The sequence below is a fragment of the Moschus berezovskii genome, chromosome X (genome assembly GCF_049115385.1).
Source record: "Moschus berezovskii isolate FMDL1 chromosome X, NW_MosBer_1.0, whole genome shotgun sequence".
In the NCBI taxonomy this organism is placed as follows: Eukaryota; Metazoa; Chordata; class Mammalia; order Artiodactyla; family Moschidae; genus Moschus; species Moschus berezovskii.
This window is the reverse complement of record NC_142488.1, coordinates 101404820-101432326: the sequence shown is the minus strand read 5'-3', so window position 1 is coordinate 101432326 and position 27507 is coordinate 101404820. Positions and strand designations below refer to the sequence as shown.

Here is a 27507-nt window from a genome sequence, read left to right as displayed (position 1 = left end):
GAGCTGACATGGCAGCTATCTCTCATATGAAAGAGGAATTAAAAATAATTTATGTAAAGCTAATTTTTGCTCAGCCTAAGGAATATCCCCCCCGCCTTTTTTTTTTTTTTAGCAATTAGAGGATGTCCAAATGTGGAGCAAGTTGCCTTCGAGAGGGATGAGCCTTCTAGATTATCAGGGTGGTATTTCTGCACTGAGTGGGATGGTAGATATGGCCTCTAAAATTTCTTCTAATTCTCAGATTCAATGATTCCCTACTCATTTGAAAGTTACAGAGGTAGAAAAGATGGCTCACCAAGATGATCCCAGACAAAACACTCTCCCCTTGGTTTCAAAGCTGTAACCCCACAATATGGAGGATACTTGCTTGAGAAATTTGTGACTCAAGAACCAAATCAAGTGCACCCTTACTTATTGTTCAATTTTCATCTTGGCATACAGGGTGAGATGGCACAGGGAGTGTGGGGAAGTGCCAAGGAGGAGGTCTCAGAGACCAGAGTTCGAGAACTGCTCATATCTGTTTCATGAAAATACTGGTATGGGGCCAGTGCATAGGGCGAGCACACTTCCTTTCCTTCTTAGTCTTCCCTCTCGGACTCAATGAGCCAGCAGCACATTTGATGCAGGGATAGGGCTGCTGCTGCTGCTAAGTCACTTCAGTCGTGTCCGACTCTGTGTGACCCCACTGATGGCAGCCCACCAGGCTCCCCCGTCCCTGGGATTCTCCAGGCAAGAACACTGGAGTAGGTTGCCATTTCCTTCTCCAAGGGATAGGGCAGAGGGTGGTACTTTCAGATCAAAGGTTAGAGAGCTGGGGAATGAGTTATGGAGCCCTCACCCTTTCTGAAAATTGAAACAAAGAAAACTTGAGAATCTAGTCCCTGGAACTGTGGCCCAGGGAATGTCTCAGGGGATAGGGCCCTAACAGGGGTGCACCATGGTATTTACAGGGCTCTGAGTAGCTCCCTGAAGCCTCTTGGTCAGCAGTGCAAACCCAATTATTGGTTCTGCTTTTCACCGAACATGGCCAGGCAGACTCTCCACAGCCCCATTGCTAGAAATTAGGCTTCTTTCATCTGCCATGGAATCAAACTCCACTCGCTTTCCTCTTACTCTTACCCTCTCTCTGCCCTTGGCCAGAAGTAACCTATTGCTTTACAAAATAACCTTTTCTTTCCTGTGTTCCACCAGGTCCTATTTCACTCCCACCCACTTGCTGAAGGGCTCATCACCAGCATAGATCTGTGTACCAGGGCTGGGACTGCAGCTGAGTCCACCAGAGCTTTGCCGGGACTTCGAGATTTTTCTCTCCATGTCCTCCCTTGAGTCATGCTCAGGTCTGCACTCTTAACCTTGGGTCAGAAAAGCCAGAAATCTCTCAGACCCCTCCCTGAAAAGTCCCCTTTCTCCTTGGAACAGAAAGCACTTTCAAACATGGCTTTCCTGTTTTGTTTTGTTTCAGTTTTCTGGTGGGGGGATCTGGAGTGGGCATCCCGTTTGCACATCTGGTAGGGGCACTTTCCAGATTTTCCTCATGACTCAGGATCAGTTTCTGACTGTTAGGCGGGGCCAAGTCTCCTGAATTTAATGCAGGGCACCTCCCCCTGTGAGCAGAGCTTGGTACAGCCCAAATAGTTTTCAGGTTAAGAAAGCCAGAATCTTTGTTCAGCCGCACTTACTGGACAGACTTTGTAGGGGTTACCTGGTGAAGAGCAGCAGCGGCGGCGGCAGCAGCAGCGAGTCTCCTGGGATAACTCAGGTGAGGAGAGCAGACATTCACAAACTCATCCTGCAATCTTATTTGCTGGATAACTTGAGTATCTAAATGAAGTGAAGAAACTTGAACTTTATAGGTAAACTCCACAGCTATCATTTTACAGTTTGTCTGGATTGAATATGTGTGCATAATAACAGTTTGAAAACTTCAAAACTAATGGAATTTTGGATTGCTTCTTTTGGGATGTCTAAGGAGGGTAATTGTGGATATCTGACCATGAGATTTTTCTGGTGATATCTGCTCAGGGTTTGTTTGTTTGGTGGGTTGTTTTTTTTTGTTTGTTTTTGATTTTCCATTCCTGGGAGGCTAGTGTCGGAGGGAGACCACATTGTCAGGGCTTTATTCTAGCTTCTGCTGATCCCCAGCCATGGACATATTGTTGAAATGCAGGCAAAATCTTGGAGGCACACTCTGTGCACAGGTCTTTAAGCCTTGGCAATGGGGTGCCTGGACGGTGCACTGCAGCGCAGGAGGGAATGGCTGCAAGGTCTTTCCTGTCTGCAGAGCTGGGACCCTCCTGTCCTGTTGACAGGTTGATCTCGGCAATTTCAGGAGAGCCTTGGTTTTGTTTTCCTGATTTTTGCATTGGTTTAAACTTTGATTTTCAGTTGGGTTTCTCTGCACACCCCTCAACGGCCCTGTTCTTGGGCTCAGCTGGGCCACTTGACCAGAGCAGGCTGGGGTGAGAAGGGACTGGAGCATTGCAATTGAAAATTAGTTCTGAGGATTTGGAGCTTGAAATTTAGTGAAAAGCACAGAGGAAAATTCAACAGGTTCTGCCATTCTGACAGTCACTTCTGGCTTCAAGATAAAGTATCCCTTGTTTATATTAATATTTTTCTCAAAAATCGACTAATATCTCATTTGCTAATTGTTGTGACATTAAGGACATTTTATAGTCTAAAGGAATGTAGAAAAAGAATCTATGGGGAACTGCTAACTGGCATTCCTCTTGCAGTTTGTGTGTCTGTGCATGTGTGTGCACACGCGCGTGTGCCTATATGAATACTTTGGATTTGAATAGCATTCTTTATTTATCCTTGAGTCCTTAGCAGGCGAGGGAGAAGTCTAAACACTTATGTCGTCAGGAATAGGTTAAAAAGCAGACTTTCTGTATCCTTGGGAGTTTTCAGTCCCCAAATTAAAAGCAGAAAAAGCCCCTTTGTGACCCCCAAACAGTGTTTCTTTGATTAGCCTTGATTTGAAATCATCTCACCTTCTGTCAGCAATTCAAAAACAAAACTCCTAAGTGCATTCTCATAAGAAGAGGACAATACACATTTTCACAAGCAATGTCCTGAGGTTTTGTGTTTGCATGCTCCCCCAACCTCCGCTTTTTTTAACTGTGGTTAAAAAAAAAAAGACGAGTCGGGAGGTCCAGGTTTTAGTCACTAACTGTGTAACCTTGGACAAGTCCCTTTACCTCACTGTAAAAGCAAGGAACTGGACTAAGCAATCTCCCTCTAAGAGTCCATCCAGTGTAACATTCTAGAAAAATTGAAAGTAGGTTTCTGAAAGGCTGTAAAATTAGAATTATAGGATGGGCTTATTCAAGCCAAGAAGGGGAGAAAAGAGTTAGGGGGGCAAATCAGCCAGAATGGAGAGGTGGAACAGAGGGGAGGTACTGAAAGGCAGAAGGACCATTTTACATTGGTGTTTTTGAATGTTTGTGATTTAATATCCTCATTTCCCAATAAAGACAAAAAAGAGATTTAATTTGCTCAAAATGAGTGTTTCCTAATACTACTGCCCTACATTGGTCGTAATAGTTAAAAAGCACGTTCATATTCCTAATTTTGTTAGCTGTCCCCAATAACACCCTGAGGTGAATGGGGCAGCTATTTTGGTCCCATTGCTCTTATGGGGAAACTGAGGGACAGAGATGTTATTTACACTAAATAATGGTATTTGGGATGTGACCCTGGATCTCCTGACTACCTGTGCTCTTTTTAGGATTTTGAATTTTTTTTTTTTTGACAGAGGTCTGCAACAATGTAATCAAAGGAAACTGTGTTTTCTGTTTTTCTCAGAAGAACAGAGTCTTCTCTCTGGGCAGAGTAGATGTGTCCTATATAAGGTTGGGTCATAAGACTTTTGTGGTCCCTTTCAGACCCCATGATATCTGGCCAACCGTTTGAATCGGAACAGCCATATGTTCCCCACAGCAGACGTGTGCCCACAGGTGTGGCTATGCCTCTGCCTGTGTAGACCTAGAACACACTCTTCTGTATAACATGCGGATGCTGGATTTTTATTAATTCTCCTTCTCCAAGCCGTTTCTCTCATCCCACACGGCTGCAGGAGTGAGGATAGGGGTCGCCCACTGAGCTGAAAGTGGCTGTGACTTCATGTCAGGGCAGAGTCAAGTCTTGAGTGTTCAGTGTGCTCCGCAAACGCCTCATTGCTTTGACCTCCAAATTTGCCCTAAGTAGAGCACATGGGGAAACTGGGGGAAAGGAGAAACCAGCCAGAAACAACACCCTGGGGGCCCCCTTCCCTCCCTCTCTTCCTTCCTTAAATGCCCTCCCCTCCCTTCTCACTCATCCCAGTCAAAACCAGTTTATAAACCGCAGACTGGATTTCTCCCATCAGATCATCACTCTTGAATAAACTGAGGCAGATTTGACTTCTTAGAGCAAAATCTGGTTTCTACTCTAAGGCTAACCCACAAGTAAAGAACAAGTGATTTTCCTCTTAACAGTTTGTCCAGCTGCCCAAGCTTTCCAGTCCAGGGAGCAGCAAAAGCTCCCTCTCCTAAGTGCGACCTCGTGTTCTACGTGGCAGGCTCCCTCAATTTCCCTTGGCAGTTCCGAACTCACCACACCCAGGGGTGTGGAGAAGCCCTGCTCAAACAGAACTGCTGAAGACCATTATCTCAATACAAAACTCCACACTCTTTTTCACCCAGCCTCCCATAATACTAGACCTCCGAGACACAAGGTCCCTCTTCTTAAAAGCGAACCATTCCCTTCGTTAGCTGGAGGCTCTCTTTCGTTAATATTCAAAGCATCCCCAGCTTTGATTCTGTTTTCGGACTTTCCTATGTGTGTTCTTTAACCTAGAGGCTCCCTGGTCTTCACAGCTGGATACAAGTTAGCAAAGAAGGAACATTCCCTTCTCCACTCTCTTATGCCCTGACAGGGCAAGTTGTTGATGATGAACCCAATTCAAGTTTCTGAGTCTCTGAAGGTTTTCTGAGACGCAATGGGATGAACCCTGGTATGTGAAGGGTTTAGATTCTCCCATGCTTATCAAACCATGGAAATAAAGGACCTTTTCAATATTTAGCACGGCAATAAATTCTAGGCAGAGTGCCTCAAAGTTAGGTATCATGTTTGCTTTGGAGGGTTTTCCTCATCTGAGCTAAAAACAAACAAACAAACAAAAAAAAACCGCTTCTTTAAGAAAGCAGTGAGCAAGGAAGCAGTGTGGTGTGATAAAAATCTGTACACTAAATCTGGTGTTACAGAGAGCCACCATTTTCTAGCTGCTGCTTGTCTGAGCAGCCATTTCTGAAGATACAAAATGAAGGGCCCAGATAACATCTGCTAAACAGAGCTGCCATGAAGGGAACATGAGCTGAAATGCACCCATAAAGCAATAATTTGCCACACAAACATGAATTTTCTCCATAAGGCATTCATCCATTCTACAAATATTTCCTGAATGATGGTTGTGTGCCTAGCTCTGTGCCAGGCAGTGAGAGGGCTTACCATGTATATCTTGCATTTATGGAGCCCTTTCTATGTATTCAAAAACATGTACATTAACCATCTCATTAGGGACAGCCACAGAGTAAGGAGGATCGGATAAATAACCCCACTCCCCTGATGAGAAAATTGAGGCACCAAGAAACCAAGGTCACAACAAATGGAATATAGTTCTCCTGCTACCTAATCAGAAATTGGGGTCAGTTCTAGTCTGCAAGTCCAACAGGACGTGTGACGGCAATTTTACTCTAACCGGAACCAGTCAAAGTTGAGGCTGGTAGCTTGCTCTTCCTTATTTCCTGTGCTCCTCCACAATACTTGTGCCCTCACTCAAAGGCCGGAATGATCCGCACCAGCTGTACATCCCGCCTCTGATAAAGTCAACTGGGATCATACCAGTTGTGAAAATTAAACTTGATTTTCTTTTCAGTTGATGCCATTCCTGTCTGTAGACAGGCCCTCTTGATATAACAAGGATTCCATTTGCAGGTTCCTGCCTGCCTTCCCAGTTGACCGACTAACAAGGGAGACTGGCAGGGGCAGAGGGCCTTCCCAAGAACAGGAAATACTCATTTATCCAAAATGTTCAGGGACCAGGAGGCTTTAGCAAACTAAATATCTTAATTGCCCCAGAAGACCCCCCATTTGCGGTCCCCAGCCTCTGGCAATCCACCCAACCTTCCAGGAAAAGCCAAGAGGCACAGTAGTGTTTGTTATAAATTTAAGCACACATGAAAATTGGGATCCATTTGTAAAAGGCTCCAGAAGGGAGCCTGGGCACACATTCAGACTGGCTCTGATGCTGCTTAACAGAAAAGTATTACTGATGTCATCCAGGATTTCACATGCAATGAAATATACATTAATATTTCAAACCTATAGACAGACTTAAACCTGAAGACTGAAGCATTTTGGTATTTGCAGCGTCCTGTAGCCTTCCATTTGAAAAACAATTGCCAATAAACAAGTACTGGTGGAAAGACTGATTATTTTCAGCTTCTTAGTCCTTGGCTTCAGAGAAAGGGTAAGTTTGTTTACATATAGTGGAGGTTGCGAATAACATCACATTAAAGATTTTTTATGGTTTTCAAATGGGGAGACTTCTTCACCAGTAAGGCATTTCAAAGTAATGCTAAAGGAACACAAAATGAGATAAAGAGGTCTGATTAATATTACACTTGTTATAAAGTAGCAACTGCCTCATTATTAACTAAGTTTTGAACTATGCTACTACACAGATACTCTTGAAAGTGCTAATTAGCTCCCTTCCTAAATTTGGTCCATTTTTTAGCAGATACTCTGACCTTAGCCGGATTCTTTTGTTTCAACCCTCATGTAATCACAGAATGTAGACACAGTTATCCTTAAAATAAATTTTTGAAATATTTGGTGCCATATAAATTTTACATCCCCGCACATTTAAACATTGACTGTCATGAGAGGATCATTAAAATCACTACAAATATATTTTTGTGAATCTTAAAAAGGCATTGAAAAACCTGGTATTTAAAATCAAATTTGCATTTCAAATTACCCTCATAAAAACCAGTTGTTAGGGACATCTGAATGTGGGCACTCTGATAGACCTTGCCTAAAGAGCCACTGTATTAATTCTCTATTTAGCCATGATTATTTTTTTCAGAAAAGAAAGCAACAATGTATTGCCACGGGATAAGAATCTATAGTCTACCGAATTAGTGTAATTGAATTTTAGAGTCTGCCTTTTATCGCAAGCAAATGATTGCACACTAGACTTTTAAGAAGAAAGACACATGCAAACTTTCTATCTTTCCTAGTCTTTGGAGGCCATCTGCTGAGCTTTGTTTCTTGTGTTAGTCTCCCTGGCCAGTAATAATGCAGAACTCTTTAATGATAAGAGGAAAGGAATTGTGTAAAAGGGCTTGTTAGAAGTGAAAGGGGCTGTTTCTCCCCCTCAAGCACAAAGTGTGTGGCCCTTCAAAGCACCAAATTATTCTGAATATAGTAAAGTTATTTTTCCCCTTTCTCTTCAAATTTGGAATTGTTCTGTGATTGAACTTGTCTCTGCCAATGGAAAATGGAAGATTGCCCTTAAATTATAATGAGCATGTTTAACTCTCAATCTTAACATTTATTATCTATTTTTCCAGTAAGATTGTTAAAGTGCATATTAACCCATTTGACAAATGAGTAAACTGAGACCTGGGAATGATTTAGATGCCTTACCCCAAGCCCCAAACTAATTTGTTGCAGAATCTGAGATCTTCTTTCCCTGAAAATGGTGACTTCTTTAAAATTAAACTCAAGTTGCCTAGATTCTGGAATAAATCACTGGGATGGCATCTGTTGGTCTAATCTCAGATAATCTTTCATAAACTTGAGAACTTCTTCCCTCAGTAACAACAATTTTCTCATTCTAGACATAGTTTGACATTATGGGTCCTCCTTTGAAGTTCTTCAAAAACCAGAAGTACCAGGAACTGAAGCAGGAATGCATCAGGGATGGTAGACTTTTCTGTGATCCAACCTTTTTGCCTGAGAATGATTCACTTTTCTACAACCGACTGCTTCCGGGAAAGGTGATATGGAAACGTCCCCAGGTAACTTTGTGGTTTCAATTCCTGTCTCCCTCTTGATCTCTTTCATCATAATTATCTTGGTTCACTGTTTCACTTACACAGCCCGCTGCATACAGACCAATTTAGCAGACAACATTAATTTTTATAGCATAGCAGCCTTTTTATTGTTTTTAGAGCACAGCAAAATTAAGAGGAAAGTGCAGAGATTTCCCATATAAACACCGCCTCTCAGAGTGGTACCTTTGATACAACTGGTGAATTTACACTGACACAGCATTATCACACATAGTTCATTATTTACCTTAGAGTTCACTCCTAGTATACATTCTAGGGGTTTGGACAAATATATAGTGACATACATCCATAATTCTATAGTATTAGAATATTTTCACTGCCTTAAAAATTCCCAGCGGACAACTTTATAATGAGTTTTATGGATCTGGGCTTCTGACTCTAACATGAGGAATCTTGAATTTTAATCGCATTGTATCAGATTGTGTAATTTAGAAAGAACCAAAAGAGAGAGATACTGTTCTTGTTTTCTTTTGGAAGTTCATTTGAGTAAATATGGTAACTCAAAATGCTCTACTCTCATCTCTTTACTGAGTTACCACTCACAGTAACTTCAAGATAATCTCAGACCAGTAAGGAGAAAACTCCTTACATAGGCTTGTTGTTAGTCACTCAGTCGTTTTCGACTCTTTGTCACCCCATGGACTGTAGCCCACCAGGCTCCTCTGTCTATGGGATCCTCAGACAAGAATACTGGAGTGGGTTGCCATTTCCTTCTCCAGAGGATCTTCCCAACCCAGGGATTGAACCTGGGTCTCCCGCATAGCAGGCAGATTCTTTGCCTTTTCTTTACTCTTTATATGGTGAGCATAAATGAAATGAACTGACCAGGAACAAGATGGGGTTTGAACTGGGGGAGGGAGGCTTCTTTGCTGCTCTTTAGATATCGTCATCTGTATCCCCCACCATTAGCAATGTGGGATCCAAGTAAGACTAGTAGCTCTCTCACCACTTATTAATAGTTACTATGGTTCTCTGTGGAGCATCTGTAGATGGTATCTCTAAAGCAAGTGTCAGAATCCCTTCAAAAGTCCTATGTGAGCAGGAGGTCAATGTATAAAATGATAGGATGATGGCATTTGGAGAATAAATAGTAACCTGGTTAAATCTAAAGAGTCTACTAAGATAGAAGGATATTCGATCTGGGCTTCTTCCCAAAGTGGGTGAGCAGGTATACAGGTCACTTAGGGTTGTTATACAATGCAAATTTGTAGACTTTCACAATATCCTGAAGACCTTTTGATCTTATTTCATGATTATACCTTTCTATGCATTATTTCTCAGTCAGCAACTCGAGATTTGCCTTCTTCAAGGAACAAGCTATCACTCTTTAGTGTCAGTTTCCACAACTTGAACTCCTAAAAGGGATTCTTACATGAGCTATGTCACTTTATGTAAATTGCCACCAGGGGGTGCCAAGACACATGGATCACTTTAAATTGCTTGTTTTCTGTATCATTCAAAGGCATGTCTCTGTTTTTGCCTGTAAAGTATGATAGCCATTGAGAATATGACTTGGAGAAGTTCTCTCCATCAGAAGGAAGATTACAACCCCTGCTGGGTTTCTATGCCTCCAGTTATTGACACCCTTGTAGATCACTGACTTACCAACAAATCTGGAAAACATGAGCAGAATTCATTAGCCACAAATTCAGTATAGAGAGAGGTAAGTTTTTTCCCCCAAAACACATGAAGAAAATAGAAGTATGCTGTTTGAGAGCCACTCTGGATGGTGATAATCAGGGCCATCACTCTTTTTTGATAACTGGCTATGGAAAAAGGGAGGTCAATAGGGTAGAAGTAACTGAAAAGAAAGCAGGAAATTGAGGGAGGTTTCCTAGGGGAGGGTGTCTTTTACAAATAGGACAGACTTGAACATATTTATAGGCTAAGGAGGAAATAATAAAGTAGAAGAGGTTAAAGACTCAGAAGAAAGAAGGGATAATGGATGGGGGTGAGGTCCTGGAGGAGGTGGCAGGGGATCTGATGGGCCATAAAATCACAAGCCAACATGAAGCCGTTCCCCAGTTGTGAACCGAACCAGCAGTGCTTCCTGTACTGGCCCATCTTTAGACACATCCTCCCCGCTCTTTCTTGGCTCAGACCCTTGTCCTTTGCCTTAATCTTTCAAATTCTGTGGATTGAGTCCTAGATGGATTAGCACTGAAGGAAAAAACTTAAATAACCATGGCAATAGTCCATCTTGCCTCTGAGGTAAGTGATACTCCTTCAAAGGTGAGGGAGCGTCAGGAAGAGAAGGGAAATGGGGAGGGTAGAAGAAGGAATCAGCATTTAGGGCTTGTCTGCTATTTGCCCAAATACTGTGTTTGGAATTTTCTATACCTTTTTTACGGAGAAGGCAATGGCAAGCCACTCCAGTACTCTTGCCTAGAAAATCCCATGGATGGAGGAGCCTGGTGGACTGCAGTCCGTGGGGTCGCTAAGGGTCGGACACAACTGAGAGACTTCACTTTCCCTTTTCACTTTCACACATTGGAGAAGGAAATGGCAACCCACTCCAGTGTTCTTGCCTGGAGAATCCCAGGGACGGGGGAGCCTGGTGGGCTTCCGTCTATGGGGTCACACAGAGTCGGACACGACTGAAGTGACTTAGCAGCAGCAGCAGCATACCTTTTTTAAAATTTCATACTCATTTGCTATGGCTTAGCAAGGTAAGTGGTGCTTCCCTGGTAGCTCAGTGGTAAAGACTCCACCTGCAATTCAGGAGACACGAGTTTGCTCCCTGGGTTGGGAAGATCCCCTGGAGTAGACATGGCAAACCACTTTAGTATTCTTGCCTGCGAAATCCATGGACAGAGGAGCCTGGTGTGCTACACTCCCTGGGGTTGCAAAAAGTCTGGAAATGACTTAGCAGCTAAACAACAACAGCAAAGCAAGGTAGGTATTTAAAAATCCACTTTGATATAATTCTTTTTTCCCAGTGTAAAAAAGAAAGGTAGATACTATGTTCATTTTATTGATGAGGAAACTGTCTCAGGAAGAAGGTAAGAATTTTCCCAGGTTCAGACTGCTAGCAAGCTGGGATTTGAATCCAGGTTTGACTCCAAAGCCTGTATTAATTTTTACTCAACCACACTGCCATGTAGGGAACATAGATTTGCTTGTGTGTCTTTTGATAAAATACATAGCTTCCCTCCAGTGAGTTCTCACATTCCTCCTCACCATGTTGATGCTGCACATCCATTAATTGACCCATACCCTCCCTTTTGAGAGCATACTCTGAGCTTAGTCTTTATTCAGCCCAAAGGGAGAGTCAGTTGAGAAATATTTATGTAGCACTTACGCTATGCCAGCCTCTATGCAAGATACAGACAAGATCTGAGATGAGGGACTCCCATTATAGTTGAAGAGATAGATATTGAGCTATCAAAGAGTTAAATAATAAATGAATGCTGGATAGAGGAAATGCTATTTTAAGCATACAGACAGTAAATCAACATAGGGTTTTGAAGAAGAGGAGATCATGGTGGATTGAAGTGGTTGGGGAGGGGGCCTCTTGCGGGGAGTAGGGGAAGAAACAAGTCTCTGGACCACCATCTGAATCTTCAAAAACCTGGAGAGTAGTTTCCAGTCAGAGTGGAGGCCAAGCCTGTGGTCAAGAACCACGTCAAAGTTCTCTGGCCTCCCATTAGGAAAGCTGAGAGACAGCCCTAGGCCTCACTAAATTGGCTCAGGAAGACCCAACGGGTCGTTGGACTCATTGCCTCATTGGCAAGCAGGGTTATTTTCTGAAGACTCTAAAAGGGAAGAAGCACGATTAACCTGATATTTTCTGTCTCTTTCCCCTCCCGGGTTGAGCAGCCTCCATGTCTGTAAACATCACTGCTAATTGAACCAACCAACTGCAGTCAAGCCCCACCATCCTAGGGCAGGATTGAGCTCCTCTTTTTCCCACTTGCCACTTCTCTGCTGTGTCCTGAGGAACCATTTTAGATTGACAGGGATTATGAGAAGGTTTTTGCAATTGTTTGATGCCAGTTCATTGGCTCATATCTTCCAGAGGAAAATCCTTCTCCTTAAGGCCTCCATTGGTCCAATGACCCCTGCTACTGGCCTTGCTTCCTGGGTACACAGGTATATTCCCTGAGACCTGTATTCCTGGGCTTTCCTGTCCTCCTGGACCTTAGAAAATTTGAAGAGCTAAGTTCTACTGAGTTACCATGTGATCCTAAAATGGCAGGTAGGATTTTTAGGCTGAAATCTAACCACCAAATTCCCACAGAAAGTCTCTTCTCCAGCTCCCTCCAGCCACTCTCCCCTCCAACCCACCTCTGGCTTTTTTTCCTGACTAACTCACACCCTACTACAATGGTGTCCTTGAGTCAGACTCAGCTAATCTCCGACTAAAATGGAGCAAGGCCTTGTGGGGATTTGCACAGCCAGTGGTGGGAGAAGGCACAACACCTGCACAAGATCTGTTAGCTCTCCTGGTCAAGTTTTGAGTTCAGCCACCACTACCATTGACCTTGCCCAGGTCTTCAACCAGGGAGTATCCTCCCTGGGGGCCATTTTATTACCTTGTATGGGAAGAGGCTGTTGAAGTTCTGTATTAAAGCAAAGGTGGGAGGAATGGAAGGAAAAGGAGGAGAGGAGATTTTAGAAGCAGGATACACAAGCCTTGGTGGTAGATATGGTGGTGATAGTGGTTGAGTCACTAAGTCGTGTGTGACCCTTTTGCAACCCCATGGACCATATCCCACCAGGCTCCTCTGCCCATGGGATTTCGTAGGCAAGAATATTGGAGTAGGTTGCCATTTCCTTCTCCAGGGGAATCTTCTCAACCTAAGGATTGAACCCATGTCTCCTGCATTGCAGACAGATTCTTTATCGACTGAGCCACCAGGGAAGCCCAGATTACACATGAGGGACCAATAAAGAAGGAAACATATCTCTTGTCCTAATAGAAATTTCCAACACCCAGTTGAATGCAACACCTTTGTAGTATAGTTTGGGCCTAGACCGCTCGTGAATTCCTTTTTCTTCCCGGAGACCACATCCCTTCACCTGAATAGTCCTAAGTGTTTTTAGCTGTTGACACAATCAAAGAGAGTTGAATAGGCCTATACTCTTACCATCTTTCCTATTTATTTTAGATTCTAAATTTAAAAAAAAGCACTAACAGCTTTAGTAAAGTATAATTTATATATCATAAAATTCAGCAACTTTATCAAAACAATGATTTTTAAAAAATTTACAGAGTTATGTAAACATCAACACAATCCAGTCTTAGACCAGTTGCACCATCCCAATAAAATCCACTGTGTACATTTGCAGTGAGTAAACCCCTCCTACTCCCAATCACAGGCAATCACTGATTCACTTTTGGTTTCTGTTGGTAAAACATTCTCTTCCCATTCCTAGATTTGCCAATTCTAAACATTTCCAGACATTAAAATGGAATCATAAAAGTAACTCGCTTCTTTTATTAGCATAATATTTTGAAGGAACATCCATGTTATAGCATGTACCTGTTTCATTTCATTGCTGAACTGTATCCCATTACAGATACACAAATTTTTCCCAATAAAGCAGTTTAGGATTTACCCCTGGAGTCTCCTTGAAATAGTCTGAAGGTTTAAAGAAGATAATTCTGTACTGACTTGCTTGTCCAGTTTGAAAGTGGAAGTTGAACTTAAGGTATTATTCTACAGCTCCATACTGAATTTTCCTTGGAGGCATTAGGAAGGAAGAGAACGTTTTACTGATGATAAGATATTCATGCAGAAGCGAAACTCCCCAGGAAAGTGGATTCCTTGAGCAGAGGGGCCAACATTGGCACCTGAGAGGAGGTCCACCTACATGTTGTGTCTGGAGATGGTACAGTTTTCTAAGCATAAGATAACTGCTTGAACTAGCTGGTAAAGCCCTCGGATCCTGAATGGCAGCCCTAGGCCTTTCAGGATGACTTATCCTGGACTTACTCGTAATGTACCTACTACAGGGCCAGCCTCACTTGTAAGTGTCCACACTGACCCCAGCCCCACAGGACTGCTAGACAGCCCATAGCACATTTGAAAGTGCCTATGTTCTTCTGGCCGCTGGTTTTCTAGGCAGCCTTTCACTTTACTGTGGTTCTTGAGGTTTACCCTGGACCTCAGTGTTTATTGTCAGCAAATTTCACCTGTGTAAAAAAAATCACTAAAGATGTGGATGTGGTAAGTGCCATATAGAGTGTGGGGGGCTTCAAAGCTTATAATGGTAAGCCCCCTTCTCCCCTGATCCCGAGGAGTCTGGGAGGGGAGACGAGGTGAGGACATTGAGGGGTCTTTCAGTGCTCAGCTAAGGCAACATATTTCCTGGAGACACTGCTTTACTTGTAGAAGGCTTTGGCTCCAGGATGGGGGTCTGCAGAGACCATTCCTGGACTTACTCTTGGTGCTTGACTTCCTAGTTGTGTGTTTTCCCGCTAAGAAGTGATTTGCCTTGACAAACAGCCCAGTTCCAGGATCATGTTGAGTACGCCAACACAGCTGGGAACCATTAGGGGTTCAGCAATCTTCCCTACTTCTCAAGCCACTCAAATATGTGACTGTGTGAGCTGTGACCTCTCCTCCAACTCCACTCCCTACCATTTCAGCAGAGCTTGGGCTGAAAGGTCCCATCTGCACTCTGCATCTCAGCTTTGACTTACAGGGAAATTTCTCCAGCCTTGCTTCCTTACCCCCACAGGAATTATACCCAGTTGTCCAAATCTAGGGGAAAATGCAATAAGAAGCCATTTCATTGTTTTCAAATTTGTCACCAAAAAGTCCAGTTGGCTGTAGATTTGCATTGGCTCATTACCCTTTACCCTTTCTACCTCCTTAGCTGTTTCTAGTCTTTCATTTCCTTAAAGAGGTTAAAAAAAAAAGTGGCTTGATAAAAATGTTCTCCCATGTTTCACATCATGGTGCTGACACACATAAGAGTTTGATTCATAGTTAGTGGATGAGGTTGAGGAGATTAAAGTTCATTGGTAATATTATATTTAGCCTGGAACCAAAAGCTAAAACATGTCTTAAGCCAGTCTTCCAGAATGAGGGAGAGCTTTTCGGTGAGCATTAAGCAGAGATAAAACCCTGGGATGGATGACTGAGAGAGCTGGTTGTATCTCCACCCCTGAAGAACTGCACAGTATTATCCTTTACATGGTGGCCATTAATAAACTTAAAGGAAAAAGGATGGACTAGTTGATGTTTAGAGGTCCTTCTCTTTCTTTATGTGAGGAACCTAAAGCTTTAACTCTAGGTCTACTAACTAGCTGAATACCAGGAGGGGTGAGTTACTGCCCTTCTCTGAGCCTGTTTCCTCATTTGTAAAATAAACAGGTTGACTAAATAGTCTCTTAAGTTCCTTTCAGGCTTGACAGCCTATGGACTGTTAACTTATTTTTTTAAACCTATTGTTAAATAACCACCCATCATGTATGAAGAGTGGTGAAGTAAAACTGGGGCATGGGCCAGTTTATGAGAGGAAATGGCAAATAAGGTGAGTTTTTTTTCCCCAAATACATGTTCTCCCATGATTCAGTTCAGTTCAGTTCAGTTCAGTCGCTCAGTCGTGTCCGACTCTCCGCGACCCCATGAATCACAGCACGCCAGGCCTCCCTGTCCATCACCAACTCCCGGAGTTCACTCAAACTCATGTCCACAGAGTTGGTGATGCCATCCAGCCACCTCATTCTCTGTCGTCCCCTTCTCCTACCGCCCCCAACCTCATAGCTTTACAAACGCATGTGCGTGCACGCACATGCACACGCATACACACACACATTGTATATAAAATAATCACCTTCAGATTAGTCAACAAGAGAATAATTGTACAGTTCCTCTATTTGAGTTCTGCTTCCATGTCTCTTTGCTTATTTATATGATCCTTTAGGTCTTAAATAGAAGTTGACATGCCAAAAGTGTTTGCTGAGCCTAGATCCCTGCTATGAATGAAAGCCTTGTGGAAATTCAAGACTAATGTGACCACAACCACTAATAACTCCACACAAAACCAGCAAGTAATTTGCCTTAATAATCTAAAAGCACACTTCCCCACATATCAGTGTTCACATTACTGATTTTTCCATGCTAGGAAATTATTATATGCATTATCTAAGTCCAGGAAATCATGGTATAACTTTTCATCTTGCTCCACATAAAATGGTAATGCATAGCTCAGAAAGGAAAAATTGGGTTTCATTTCATCTTAGAAAGGGCAAAGGAACAACCAGAAGAGAAAGAATATTAAAATTGAATTCACCCAACACACCTGCTCTATGCTCCATAAGTGAAAAAAACAGGCAGTTCCAAATTCATGAAAAAATTTTGTCTTCTTCTAAGACAAAAAAGTAATGATGAGACACCTAAAAAAAAAAAAGACCGGAAAATACAAAGTTGACAACCCACCTAACTCTCCTTTTGGCAAAAGGATGATCAATTAATCTTCAGTTTGGTCTTGTCCTTGCCCAGAATGTCTGCTCCTTTCCAGAGTTATTTTGGCTTTTAAAGAATATATGGAATGTTTCATTCTGCAGACCAGACCCTTCATCAAAGAGAATTATGTCCATTAAAAAAAGAGTTTTGAGAACCAGAAAAATATAGATGTCTATTTAATAATTTTTTAAAGGATATATGTCTAGATTTTCTTTCCGTTTGAGACTAGGATTTATTTCTGCTGGGTAAGCAGAATGTCAAGGTACTGGCCAAAGGCCTCCTCCACAAAACTGTCTCCATCTACCCAAGACTTCATTGGTATTTCCTGCCTTTGAACTCTCCAAGGGCTGATACTCTGGGTCACACAAACGTGTCTTCAATTATATGGTGTCATGTATGTGGCTATGCCTCTGTCCGTGCCTGTCTCTCTACTCATCATACCTCCGTACCACTCCCGTGTCCAATTGCTAACTCTAGTCATTCTTAAGGCTTCAACCTGAGCATTGCCACTACTATTCAAATTATTCCACCTCTCACCAGGGAAACTTGGGGATCTTTCCTTCAGGCATTGTTTATACTTTGAAAATGCCTCTATTACTTTGTGTTGTAATTGTATTATTTGGGCCTTATTTTCCTCCTTGCAGTGGGAATGGCACAGCTAATGATATATTAGGGAAAGACACACATACGCCCCTAACAAATACCGCAGCCAGTCTGTCCAGGGTCCCTTGGAACATCCACTGGAGAAAAAGAGTGTCTGTTGAAGTGCTCCTCAGAACAGTCTATTACCACCTGCTATTAGTGCTGCTGCCATCTGTATTCATCCAAGGATGGAGGGAAATCTAGTTGCCATGGAGACCACTGTTGCCTTTGCTTTTTATTAGGAATGGGTTTCATATATAAGGTCTCCTAACTCATTTTCCTAGAGAGGGAGAAGTATTAATGTCCACCTCCATCAGACCTTGTCTTTCAAATGCAATCACCCTTCCAAGTGTAGGCACTTCAGGAAATCTCATCCTGACAAACAGGATCAAAATGTAATGTGCTAATCCCTTGCTCTCCTCTTTACAAGCTGGCTGCTGTTGCAATAACTATGTCTGAGGGCACCAGCACATTTCACCGTGTCTCATTCTCACCCTCTCCTTCCACCCCCTCACGTGACCCTTTTCCTGTGGTTTGATGATCTACTGCTTTGTGTTTGTTCTCACAACCCCACAACCTTCCCTTTCTCCCACCTGGGGAAGTCCTGGTCATATTTTGATCTTACCTCATCTGTGAGGTCTGTCCTGTGCAGCTGAGCTCACACTGTCTGATGGGAAACACATCTCAGATTCTTAGAACCAATTGTTGTATCCACAGGACATCTGCGATGACCCTCATCTGATTGTGGGCAACATCAGCAGCCACCAGCTGACCCAAGGGAGACTGGGGCACAAGCCAATGGTCTCTGCGTTTTCCTGTTTGGCTGTTCAGGAGTGTCACTGGACAAAGGTATTCTCCCTTCTGCAGGATCTCACTTGGCTTCTACCTTCTTGTCTTCTTTAGTAACTTTAGGAAAAGTCAGCTCATAACTTTCTTAGCTTGTTTAATTCCTGAAGTCAGAAGTGTTTCTTAGCTTGTTTAATTCCTGAAGTCAGAAGTGTTCACAATTGGAGGTGATTTTCCTCCATTTTATTATGACAGGTTTCACAAATACAGAAAGTTGAATGAGTTTTACAGTCAACATCCATTTACTCACCTGCGTTCTACCATGAACGTTTTGCTCTATTTGCTTTGTCACACGTATTAGTTGATCTTTTGTTCACTTGCAGTACTTTGACTCAGTAGCTCTGCATAGAGCTACACTCTCTGTACCTACTGGGGTAAAAAAAAAACAACCCACTGGGAGCCAGGAAGTCACTGACAGATATGAATAAAAGAAAAGGTGAGAAAGATGGAAATATATCCTTGAAAAGGTTCTAATAAATTATTAAGAGTACAAAAATTTCTATGGCATTTAGGCAAGTTCAAGGCAACGAAGAGTTGATTTGAGACAAAGGTACAGCATTTTCTTCAGAAAAACAATTTTAGAAGCTGAAAGTGTAATTGAATTTTAAAAGGATACTTTCCAAAATGTAACTTTATTCAAGGTGTGAATAAAATCTATCATCTATAGAATCTGCACAAACTCTCTAGGGTGGACCTCTAAAACCACAGGGAGCCTTGTGTTTTGAATAATTTTTGCTTTTTAAAATGCCTTGTTTATAGGGCTGAATATGCAACCATGAATATGTTTGTGTAGACAGTTTCTCATGATCAATTTTGTACATTATCTGTGGGAAATAATTTAAGCCACAACTTGCTGCCCCCTGTGATCCTGTGTGTATTCAGGGCAAGCATGGTAATACTATTCTCAGCAAAACTGAACTGGGGAAGCAAAAATTGTAGGGGGATAAAAAGCCCTACCAGGGACTTCCTAACTTAGACCCAAGTCAAATGTATTTGGTGTGCTTTCTGTTGCCCCATGAATTTTCCAGAAGTCAACTGTAATCTCACTATCTGGATATGATCTGGTGAATAAAATTTGACTGATTGAATGTTCTTATGTTTCCAGACAATCCCCAACCATAAGGAACAGGAATGGGACCCTCGAAAACTAGATAAATATGCTGGGATATTTCACTTCCGGTTCTGGCATTTTGGAGAATGGACCGAGGTGGTGATTGATGACTTGCTGCCCACTATCAATGGAGATCTTGTGTTCTCCTTCTCCACCTCCATGAATGAGTTTTGGAATGCTCTGTTGGAAAAAGCTTATGCCAAGTAAGGAAGTGGGGAGTTGACTAGTCAGTGGTCAGGCTACACAAGGGAAGGAAGGTCATATTCATCCTTGGGAACTCATACTTATGCTCTCCCAGCTTAGCCTTGGGTGGGATGTCAGGCAGATCCAAGGCATTGCTTTGGACCTGGGACTGGCCCTCCATAATTCTAGATGAGAAAGAAATAAGCTGTTCCAATTTCCATTAAACCCCTACCTGCTCCCTCAGAAAGGTGCCCCCTTTCTGAGGCTAATCTAAGGATCACATGATATTATGGCCTCAGATTTCCTCCTTGTCTAATATTTACTGGTAGAAAGAAGTTTCATGCATGGACTTATATCAACATAGCCTAAGCCTGGAAATATGACCATAGTCTCAAAATCTCTCTCCTTCTGTGCCTAGAGAAAAGCTAGCTGGTAAGGACTGACTGTGCAAGGAGTGTTCTAATTTTGAGGGAACAAGATGTCCTAGACCTGGAAAAATAATTTTACAAAGATAACTTTGCATATTTTCCCCTAGGCTCCTTGGTTGTTATGAAGCCCTTGATGGTCTGACCACCAGTGATATTATTGTGGACTTCACTGGCACATTGGCTGAAACTGTTGACATGCAGAAGGGAAGATACACTGATCTTGTTGAGGAGAAGTACAAGCTGTTTAAGGAACTGTACAAGACATTTACCAAAGGAGGTCTGATCTGTTGCTCCATTGAGGTATGTACTCATCAAAACCACTCTTTACTCACTTTGGTGGAGGAGACCATGACATTTAGTGTGGAACATGACCCTAACCCTGGAGATCCAAGACAAGACAATGTGAAACTCAGAAAGCTAACAATAGACACTGAGCCCTGGTTCTGAGGCTAAGGATATTTAACGTATCATCCTTTTGTACCAGTCATTCCAACCTGGTGATGCAGCATTCAAGCAGATATAAATAGCCTCTGCTAAATTATTCTTCCTACCTCTGCTCCTGAATGTGGAGGTTATAGCTGTTTGCTCAAAGAATTAACCAGTCCCACGAAATTTTGATGCTCTTCATATCAATGTACTACCATGGGTCATTTGTATTGTTTGAGTTGTTATATTAAATTCTTTGCTTCTTTTCCTTGGCTTGCTTTGTGTCAAGTTAGGTGGCAGGAACAAATTGCCATGTACATAAGAGAACTAGTTTCAACCATACTGGTGTAAACCAATCACAGAAGAGGAGGAGCCAAGCCTTGGCTCTCCCAATTCTTGTGCCCTTATGTATGTTTTTTTATTCTCAGTTTCCTGACCATGAGGAACAAGAAGTTGAAACTGATTGGGGTCTGCTGAAGGGCCATACCTACACCATGACTGATATTCGCAAGATCCGCCTCGGAGAAAGACTTGTGGAAGTCTTCAGTACTGAGAAGCTGTACATGATTCGTCTGAGGAACCCCTTGGGAAGACAGGAATGGAGTGGCCCCTGGAGTGAGATGTGAGTGGCTTTCCACTTTGATGGCTGCATCTCCCAAACCCTATACCTTCTCCCAGTCCCATCCTTCAGGCTGCTAGTGGGCTGTTAATGCTTACTGACATCTGTGGGTCCTTCTCGGGCATGGAGTCTGTGACTTAGCTGACAGTGAAACAAAGCTGTCCCAATCCTCATGCATTCTGTTCCTTTGGCATCCTGCTTGCTGTAGGAAGTCAATGTCAAACATACTGGCTTATCCCTTTGTTCATTTGCCTTTAGTTCTGAAGAATGGCAACAACTGACTGCAGCAGATCGCAAGAACCTGGGGATTGTTATGTCTGATGATGGAGAATTTTGGTGAGAAGTTTTCTGTGCTAAGAGAATTGAGGCTTTCACATGGAACTGCAGGGGTAGGTATTAAGTACCATCTTCATTTCTTTCTCCTGCACTCCTTCCATTCAGGATGAGCCTGGAGGACTTTTGCCGCAACTTCCATGAACTCAATGTCTGCCGCAATGTGAACAACCCACTTTTTGGCCACAAGGAGCTGGAGTCGGTGGTGGGATGCTGGACTGTGAACGATGATCCCCTAATGAATCGTTCAGGAGGCTGCTATAACAACCGTGATACCTTCCTGCAGAACCCCCAGGTTTGAACCAAATTCTTTTTGTCTTCAAGTTATCAAGGCAATAGGGCTTTCCTGGTGGCTCAGACAGTAAAGAATCTGCCTGCAATGCAGGAGACCTGGGTTCAGTGTCTGGGTCAGGAAGATCCCCTGGAGAAGGGAATGGCAACCCACTCCAGTATTCTTGCCTAGAGAATTCCGTGGATAGGGGTTGCAAACAGTCAGACACGACTGAGCAACTAACACTTTCACTTTTCACTATCAAGGCAATAGGAAGCCAGGTCTCACCTTGGAATGTTTCTTTGACATCAGTTCTCCCACTGGCCACTATTGTGTAATATTCATCAACCAAGACGAAGAGGGATGGGCTCAGATGCTTGTAAAGCACAGTAGATTGTGTCTCCTTGCAGAGATGTGATTTGGCAACAATATCAAATCCAAACCACCTCCTCTGGCTGCCTCTCTCTTGGCTATATTGCTGGGTATGCTTTGACACTCCCTGCTTCCTTGTGATGGCCCCACGTTGGAGAGAGAGGATCTGCTCTTTGATGCTTTCTCAATTCTTTTTTGTATCTTTACTGCCTAATTGCTCCCTGGGGTGCACGCTTACTATATGTGTCCTCTTTCTCAGGCAGGTGATTCTCCTGAACCCCATCATTGGGACTCCCTTTTCTCGTCTAGAATCCCAGGTCATTATTCCCAGGATTTGAATCACTACCATATCAATGAACCCATTCCATTCATCTCCCATTACAATGCTATGCCTGGTGACACATTAGAGGTCGAGCCCGGGCACACCTCAAAGCAAAATTTACAAACATCCAAAGCCTGAACCTATAATAATCTTGATGCTTTGATCCACAAATGTGCTGATGAGCTAGCCCACAGGAGACAAGAATTCTGACTCTGCTGCAACCTTAGCCATGAGTGTTTTCTTTCCATGAACCTCATTGACAGCCATTTTGAAAGACGCTAAATTTGGTGGACTGCTTTACTTAACTCATACTTTTCTCCTTTCCTTCTACCTTAATTGTCCCTAAAGAGAAGAAAGCTCCTATTACCACCTCCCTTCATTTACAACCCTGGGAATGCTTTAATTGTCAGACACATATACCAAACTGACGAAATGGGCTTTTTTGGCTTCACTGTTTAAGTGTCTTCAGAGGATATATCTATGGGGTCCTTGTGAACCTATGATTTTGCATCTGTTTCCTGTTTCTTTCTAGGAGGGAAAGAAAGACACACACACACATATATACACACACACAGAAACAGAGACAGAAAAAGAGAGAGATAAAGAGAGACAGAGGCAAAGAGAAAAATATGATGCCTTTTAGGCTCACTTCCCAATGGCATGATTCTCCAAATTATGTTTGGAAAGTCTCTAACACAGCCCTGTAGCTTCCCTATAATAGTGATAGCAAAGCATCAATTCACCAAGGAACTGCATCCAACCCCTCCCACAAGTCACACATCTGGGATGGCAAAAAGAGGCTAGCCTAGGGGAATGCTGCTGTGTCAGGTTAAGTCAAGCAAGAATGCTTTCTGTCTTTATAGATTCTTGGTTTTTCCTATGTACAACTTAAAAAATAAGGGGATAATTGGGGGGGAAAAAGACCAAGAGCCTAACTAATAATTTATTAAAAGAAGGCATACCCTCTTTGGAATCAGAGGCCTGGGCATGAAGTTGTGTCTCTCAGCACATGCTGAATGCCATAGGGAGAAACAAACATTAGAATCCACAGTTAGCAAGTCAATGAATTATCCAAGGTTTCATTGTCTGGTCAGTGGCAAAGCCCAGAACATAACCCAAGTCTCTGCTTCGAGAGGTAGAGTTTTTCTCCCTGACATTTGAGCTGACCCAGCTGAAGCAGAAGTGCATTAACTAAGCTCCTTGGTGGCCTCTTTTCTCTAGTACATCTTCACTGTGCCAGAGGATGAGCACAAGGTCATCATGTCTCTGCAGCAAAAGGACCTGCGTACATACCGCCGCATGGGAAGACCTGACAATTACATCATTGGCTTTGAGCTCTTCAAGGTAAGAATGGGCCTTTGGAACAGAGACAGTAATGGCAAACAACGTCAAAATTAGATGCCTTGGGGTTAAGGGAATTAAGAAAGGTGGAAGGATGAAGCTAGTAAGAGGACCTAGAATCTTCCAAAACCAAAAAAAAAACCCAACCATGATATGAGTGCAATAGAGCATTTCCCTCTCTTGCATTTCTAGGTGGAATTGAACCGCAAATTCCGCCTCCACCACCTCTACATTCAGGAGCGTGCCGGGACCTCCACTTACATCGACACACGCACCGTGTTTCTGAGCAAGTACCTGAAGAAGGGCAACTACGTGCTGGTCCCAACCATGTTCCAGCATGGCCGTACCAGCGAGTTCCTCCTGAGAATCTTCTGTGAAGTGCCTGTCCAGCTCAGGTGCCGTTTCCTTGGCCAGCCCTGCCAACTCCTATTCTGGGCTTTGCCTCGAAGGCCTAACCCCATTGGCCCTCTCCCCCTAGATGGATACTCAAAGGGCCAAGTTGTGCAAGTCAGATTTAACTGAAATGATGGCAGGAGAACCATGTCTCAAAGAGGGGTGATTTGTGAGGAATTCCCCGTGGAGGTCTGGGCTTCAGTGCTCTGAGCTGCCATTTAAGGAGAACGGGCCTATAGCCTAAGTTTTTCCACTTATGTTTTATCTTCTGTTCTCTGGCTGACTCTCTCTTCTCTTAAACAGCTGGCCCTCCTCATTGCATCTCTCTTATGTTCTGAGTGCTAGGTCACCAAAGCTACCTTTTCATCCCAGCCCTGCCTACTCTGATCTTTATCTTCTGGGCCTTAAAGCAAGGGGAAAGGAAAACATACCCATAAAATATAAGCCATGTCTGGGGAGGAATGGGCTAGGCCCCTTGGCATTTCATGTTTTTCAACAACAAGGTCTGCTTTGGCTAGCCTTTCTCCTCATCAAAGGGCATTCATCGTGGATGACGTGTCTTCCTTTTGATGTTCCAGGGAGCTGACTATGGACATGCCCAAGATGTCCTGCTGGAATCTGGCTCGTGGCTACCCCAAGGTTGTCACCCAGATCACAGTGCATAGCGCTGAGGGCCTGGAGAAGAAGTATGCCAATGAAAGTAAGAAATGCAGGGGTGTCTGGGAAACCAAAATGCAGTTTAACTTATTGCATATATGATTAGAAAAGATGGTCACAGATGAGGCTCTCTAGTGGTATTTTCAGTGTAGAAAAGTCAGAATGGCTGTCAACCAAGTTAGGAAAATGAGATATAGATAAACAAGGTCCTACTGTATAGCACAGGAAACTAAATTCAATATCCTGTGATAAACTGTAGTCAAAAAGAATAGTTAAAAATAATGTATATATATTGTATACATAAAATATATAAATATACATGTGTATTTAAAGGATTATATATTATATATATATATTTAAAGGATATATATATATATTTAAATGATATATATATATATATGCATATGTATATATATATATAAAGGATTGACAGAAAAGTTTGTGTGGGCTTTTCCACGACATCTTACAGAAAACCCGAAGAAACATTTTGGCTATATATGTATATATAACTGAATCACTTTGCTATATAGTAGAAATTAACACTATGTTGTAAATCAACTATACTTCAATTAAAAAGGAGAAAATGGGATATAAGTATCTTTGGGAAGGCCTATCTAGCATTCATTTTTATATCCTTCTATAAAATATAGAAAGGAAAAGGAAACTAGACACCAAAGTCCTAGGTCATTCTACTAACCAGGTGTTATGCTAAAAGTCCCTGAGTAGACTTAGTGAGATCATTTTGACTATCCAGGAAGAGGACTTTTCATCACTGCATTCAAAATAACGGTTACTTTGTTCCAGCTGTAAACCCGTATTTGATCATCAAGTGTGGAAAGGAAGAGGTTCGTTCTCCTGTCCAAAAGAACACCGTTCATGCCATTTTTGACACCCAGGCCATTTTCTACAGAAGGACCACTGACATTCCTATTATAGTTCAGGTAAAGATGTGAACAGGGACCAGCAGAGTGGCTCCTATTCACTACTAGATACTAGATGATCCCAAGTGCATCACAGATGACTAGGATACAGAGCAAGAGTCATTTTGGGTTATTTGTTTTGTACTCAGGTAGCTCCCACTAGGCACAATCACTGACTTCCTTATGAATGTCCATCCTAAATATCTTCTCCTCCACGTATTTCATTGTGGCTGGAAACTCACATGCTGTCAGATTCACATGCTAACACAGGCACAGCAAATTCCCATGTAGGGAAGCATATGCCAGTTCACATGGCCCTCAACCTGCTAGGTCAGGATGGATCACTATGGTTTGGCTGTGTTCCCCTGATTTATACTGCTTCTAACCAGCTGCCAAGTTTGATGCTGAACTCTGCTTTTCATCTCTGCTCTTTGAGGTGCTTTTCCCCTACTCAAAGCGGTATTAGGAGAAAGTCCTTGGGTTTTAAATAGCCCTTTCTAAATCCACTCACCCTCACTCTGTTGACTTGTCTCTCCAGGTATGGAACAAGCGAAAGTTCTGTGATCAGTTCTTGGGCCAGGTTACCCTGGATGCTGACCCCAGTGACTGCCGTGAACTAAAGTCCCTGTACCTGCGTAAGAAGGGTGGCCCAACCGCCAAAGTGAAACAAGGCCACATCAGCTTCAAGGTTATTTCGAGCGATGACCTCACTGAGCTCTAAATGTCCAGCTCCAGGGAAGCCTGACAGAGCTCTTCCATCCTTTCATTTTCTGTCAGATGCTAGATTTTATCTAGGATTCCCAATCTTTTGAGAGAGAAATTCACAGTAATTAACTTTCCTTTTCTTCTGATAAATTCCCTATACCTCTTGATCTGAGTAGCATAAGTAGCTACATAACCTATTTACCTCCAGCAGCTGGACAGGGGGAGGTGACAGTCCCATCTGGAGATTAGACAGATGTTGGCCAAGAATAAAGATCTCTGGGGCTTCCGGGGGTGAGAGTCAAGCAGGACAACATCAGCCTGGATACTCTACCAATGTCATTGCCGTTTTCAGGTCCCCAATATATCTCCCCTGTAGGGCATGTTGAGGAAGGGGGAGGGGTGATCGAGGCCAAGCAGGTCTAGCCTGACATCCCAGCTCCTGACTGAACACTACAGCAGTCCCAGCAGCATTTTACACAGCAGCCAGAGTCTGTTCATACGTCCCCAGCCCTTACCGCCATCACTACCACCACCATCAGTCTCCACCTCTGGAAAGAGTAGTCCTGCCCTAATCCAAGTCACCCCCCACAGTAGGTTTTACCTTCATGTTGAGGAAGCTTCCTAGGTGCTTAATCAAGAGCTAGAGTTCCCTGAGGCTCAGACAGTGGAAAGGGCCCGAGCTCCAGCTCCACGGAAACCAGCTGTGTGCCACAAGAGGGAAAAGTGGAAGAAGCTGCAGTGGGAGACAAAGCCTCGGTCCCCCACCCATCCACACACACCTACACTCACACACGCGCACGTGGGCGCGCACGAACTACCGTTCAGGCAGTCAGTGGGCAAGAGGAAGGATGAATAAGGACCACACAGGATGAAAGAGTCCATCCAGGCGGAATTCAGTTTGGGGCCCCTGACTGCAATGTGAAACCTCCTGCTGCTGCTAGGTTTACAAACAAGCCCATTGCCCTGTGCCTTCTAATATCATTGGTACTGAAGACCCCATCTGGGGGCTTGAGCCCCCTCAGGCTTCCCAGTTGGGAAGCGTCACTCCCTGGGGGTGTTTGTTTGCCCTCTTGTTTTTTTTTCAGTCCTTCTACAGAATTTTCTCTGAAATGTTCTTCCCTCCACCTCATCTATCAACATTTTACCCCTCCTTCAAGGCCCAGCATAAATGCCACATCCTCCATGAAGCCTCTCCCCATCCTCCAACCTCCACCTCCTAGAATATCTCAATGCTTCCGCAATAATGAATACAATGACATAGCTTAGTCTAGTTCAGCACGCAATCATTTAAAAAATTATTTTGTAGATTATTTTTAGCTCGCTCTTTCCTACCATGTTTTTTGTCTAACTTCTCCACTTCTCCACCACACTGCCTTACATAATCCAAAGCACAATAAA

The 27507-nt window shown here is 43.1% G+C and overlaps 2 protein-coding genes across 2 annotated transcripts in view; both read left to right on the top strand.

Moving 5' to 3' along the window:
* DCX (doublecortin) overlaps nt 1-4641 on the top strand; it is a 159483-nt gene extending 154842 nt beyond the window's left edge. The window contains exons 7-8 of the mRNA XM_055393396.2: nt 1615-1759; nt 4585-4641. Coding sequence (XP_055249371.2) covers nt 1615-1759; nt 4585-4641 — 202 coding nt within the window. The remainder of the gene's footprint in view (nt 1-1614; nt 1760-4584) is intronic.
* Nucleotides 1627-27507, top strand: CAPN6 (calpain 6). The gene is made up of 13 exons (XM_055393639.2): nt 1627-1759; nt 7887-8066; nt 17900-18031; nt 19134-19342; nt 19858-20050; nt 20605-20798; nt 21054-21131; nt 21237-21423; nt 23315-23437; nt 23627-23829; nt 24406-24527; nt 25289-25425; nt 25943-27507. The coding sequence occupies exons 2-13, from the start codon at nt 7902-7904 to the stop codon at nt 26123-26125; spliced, it is 1926 nt and encodes a 641-aa protein (XP_055249614.2). The 5' UTR covers nt 1627-1759; nt 7887-7901; the 3' UTR covers nt 26126-27507.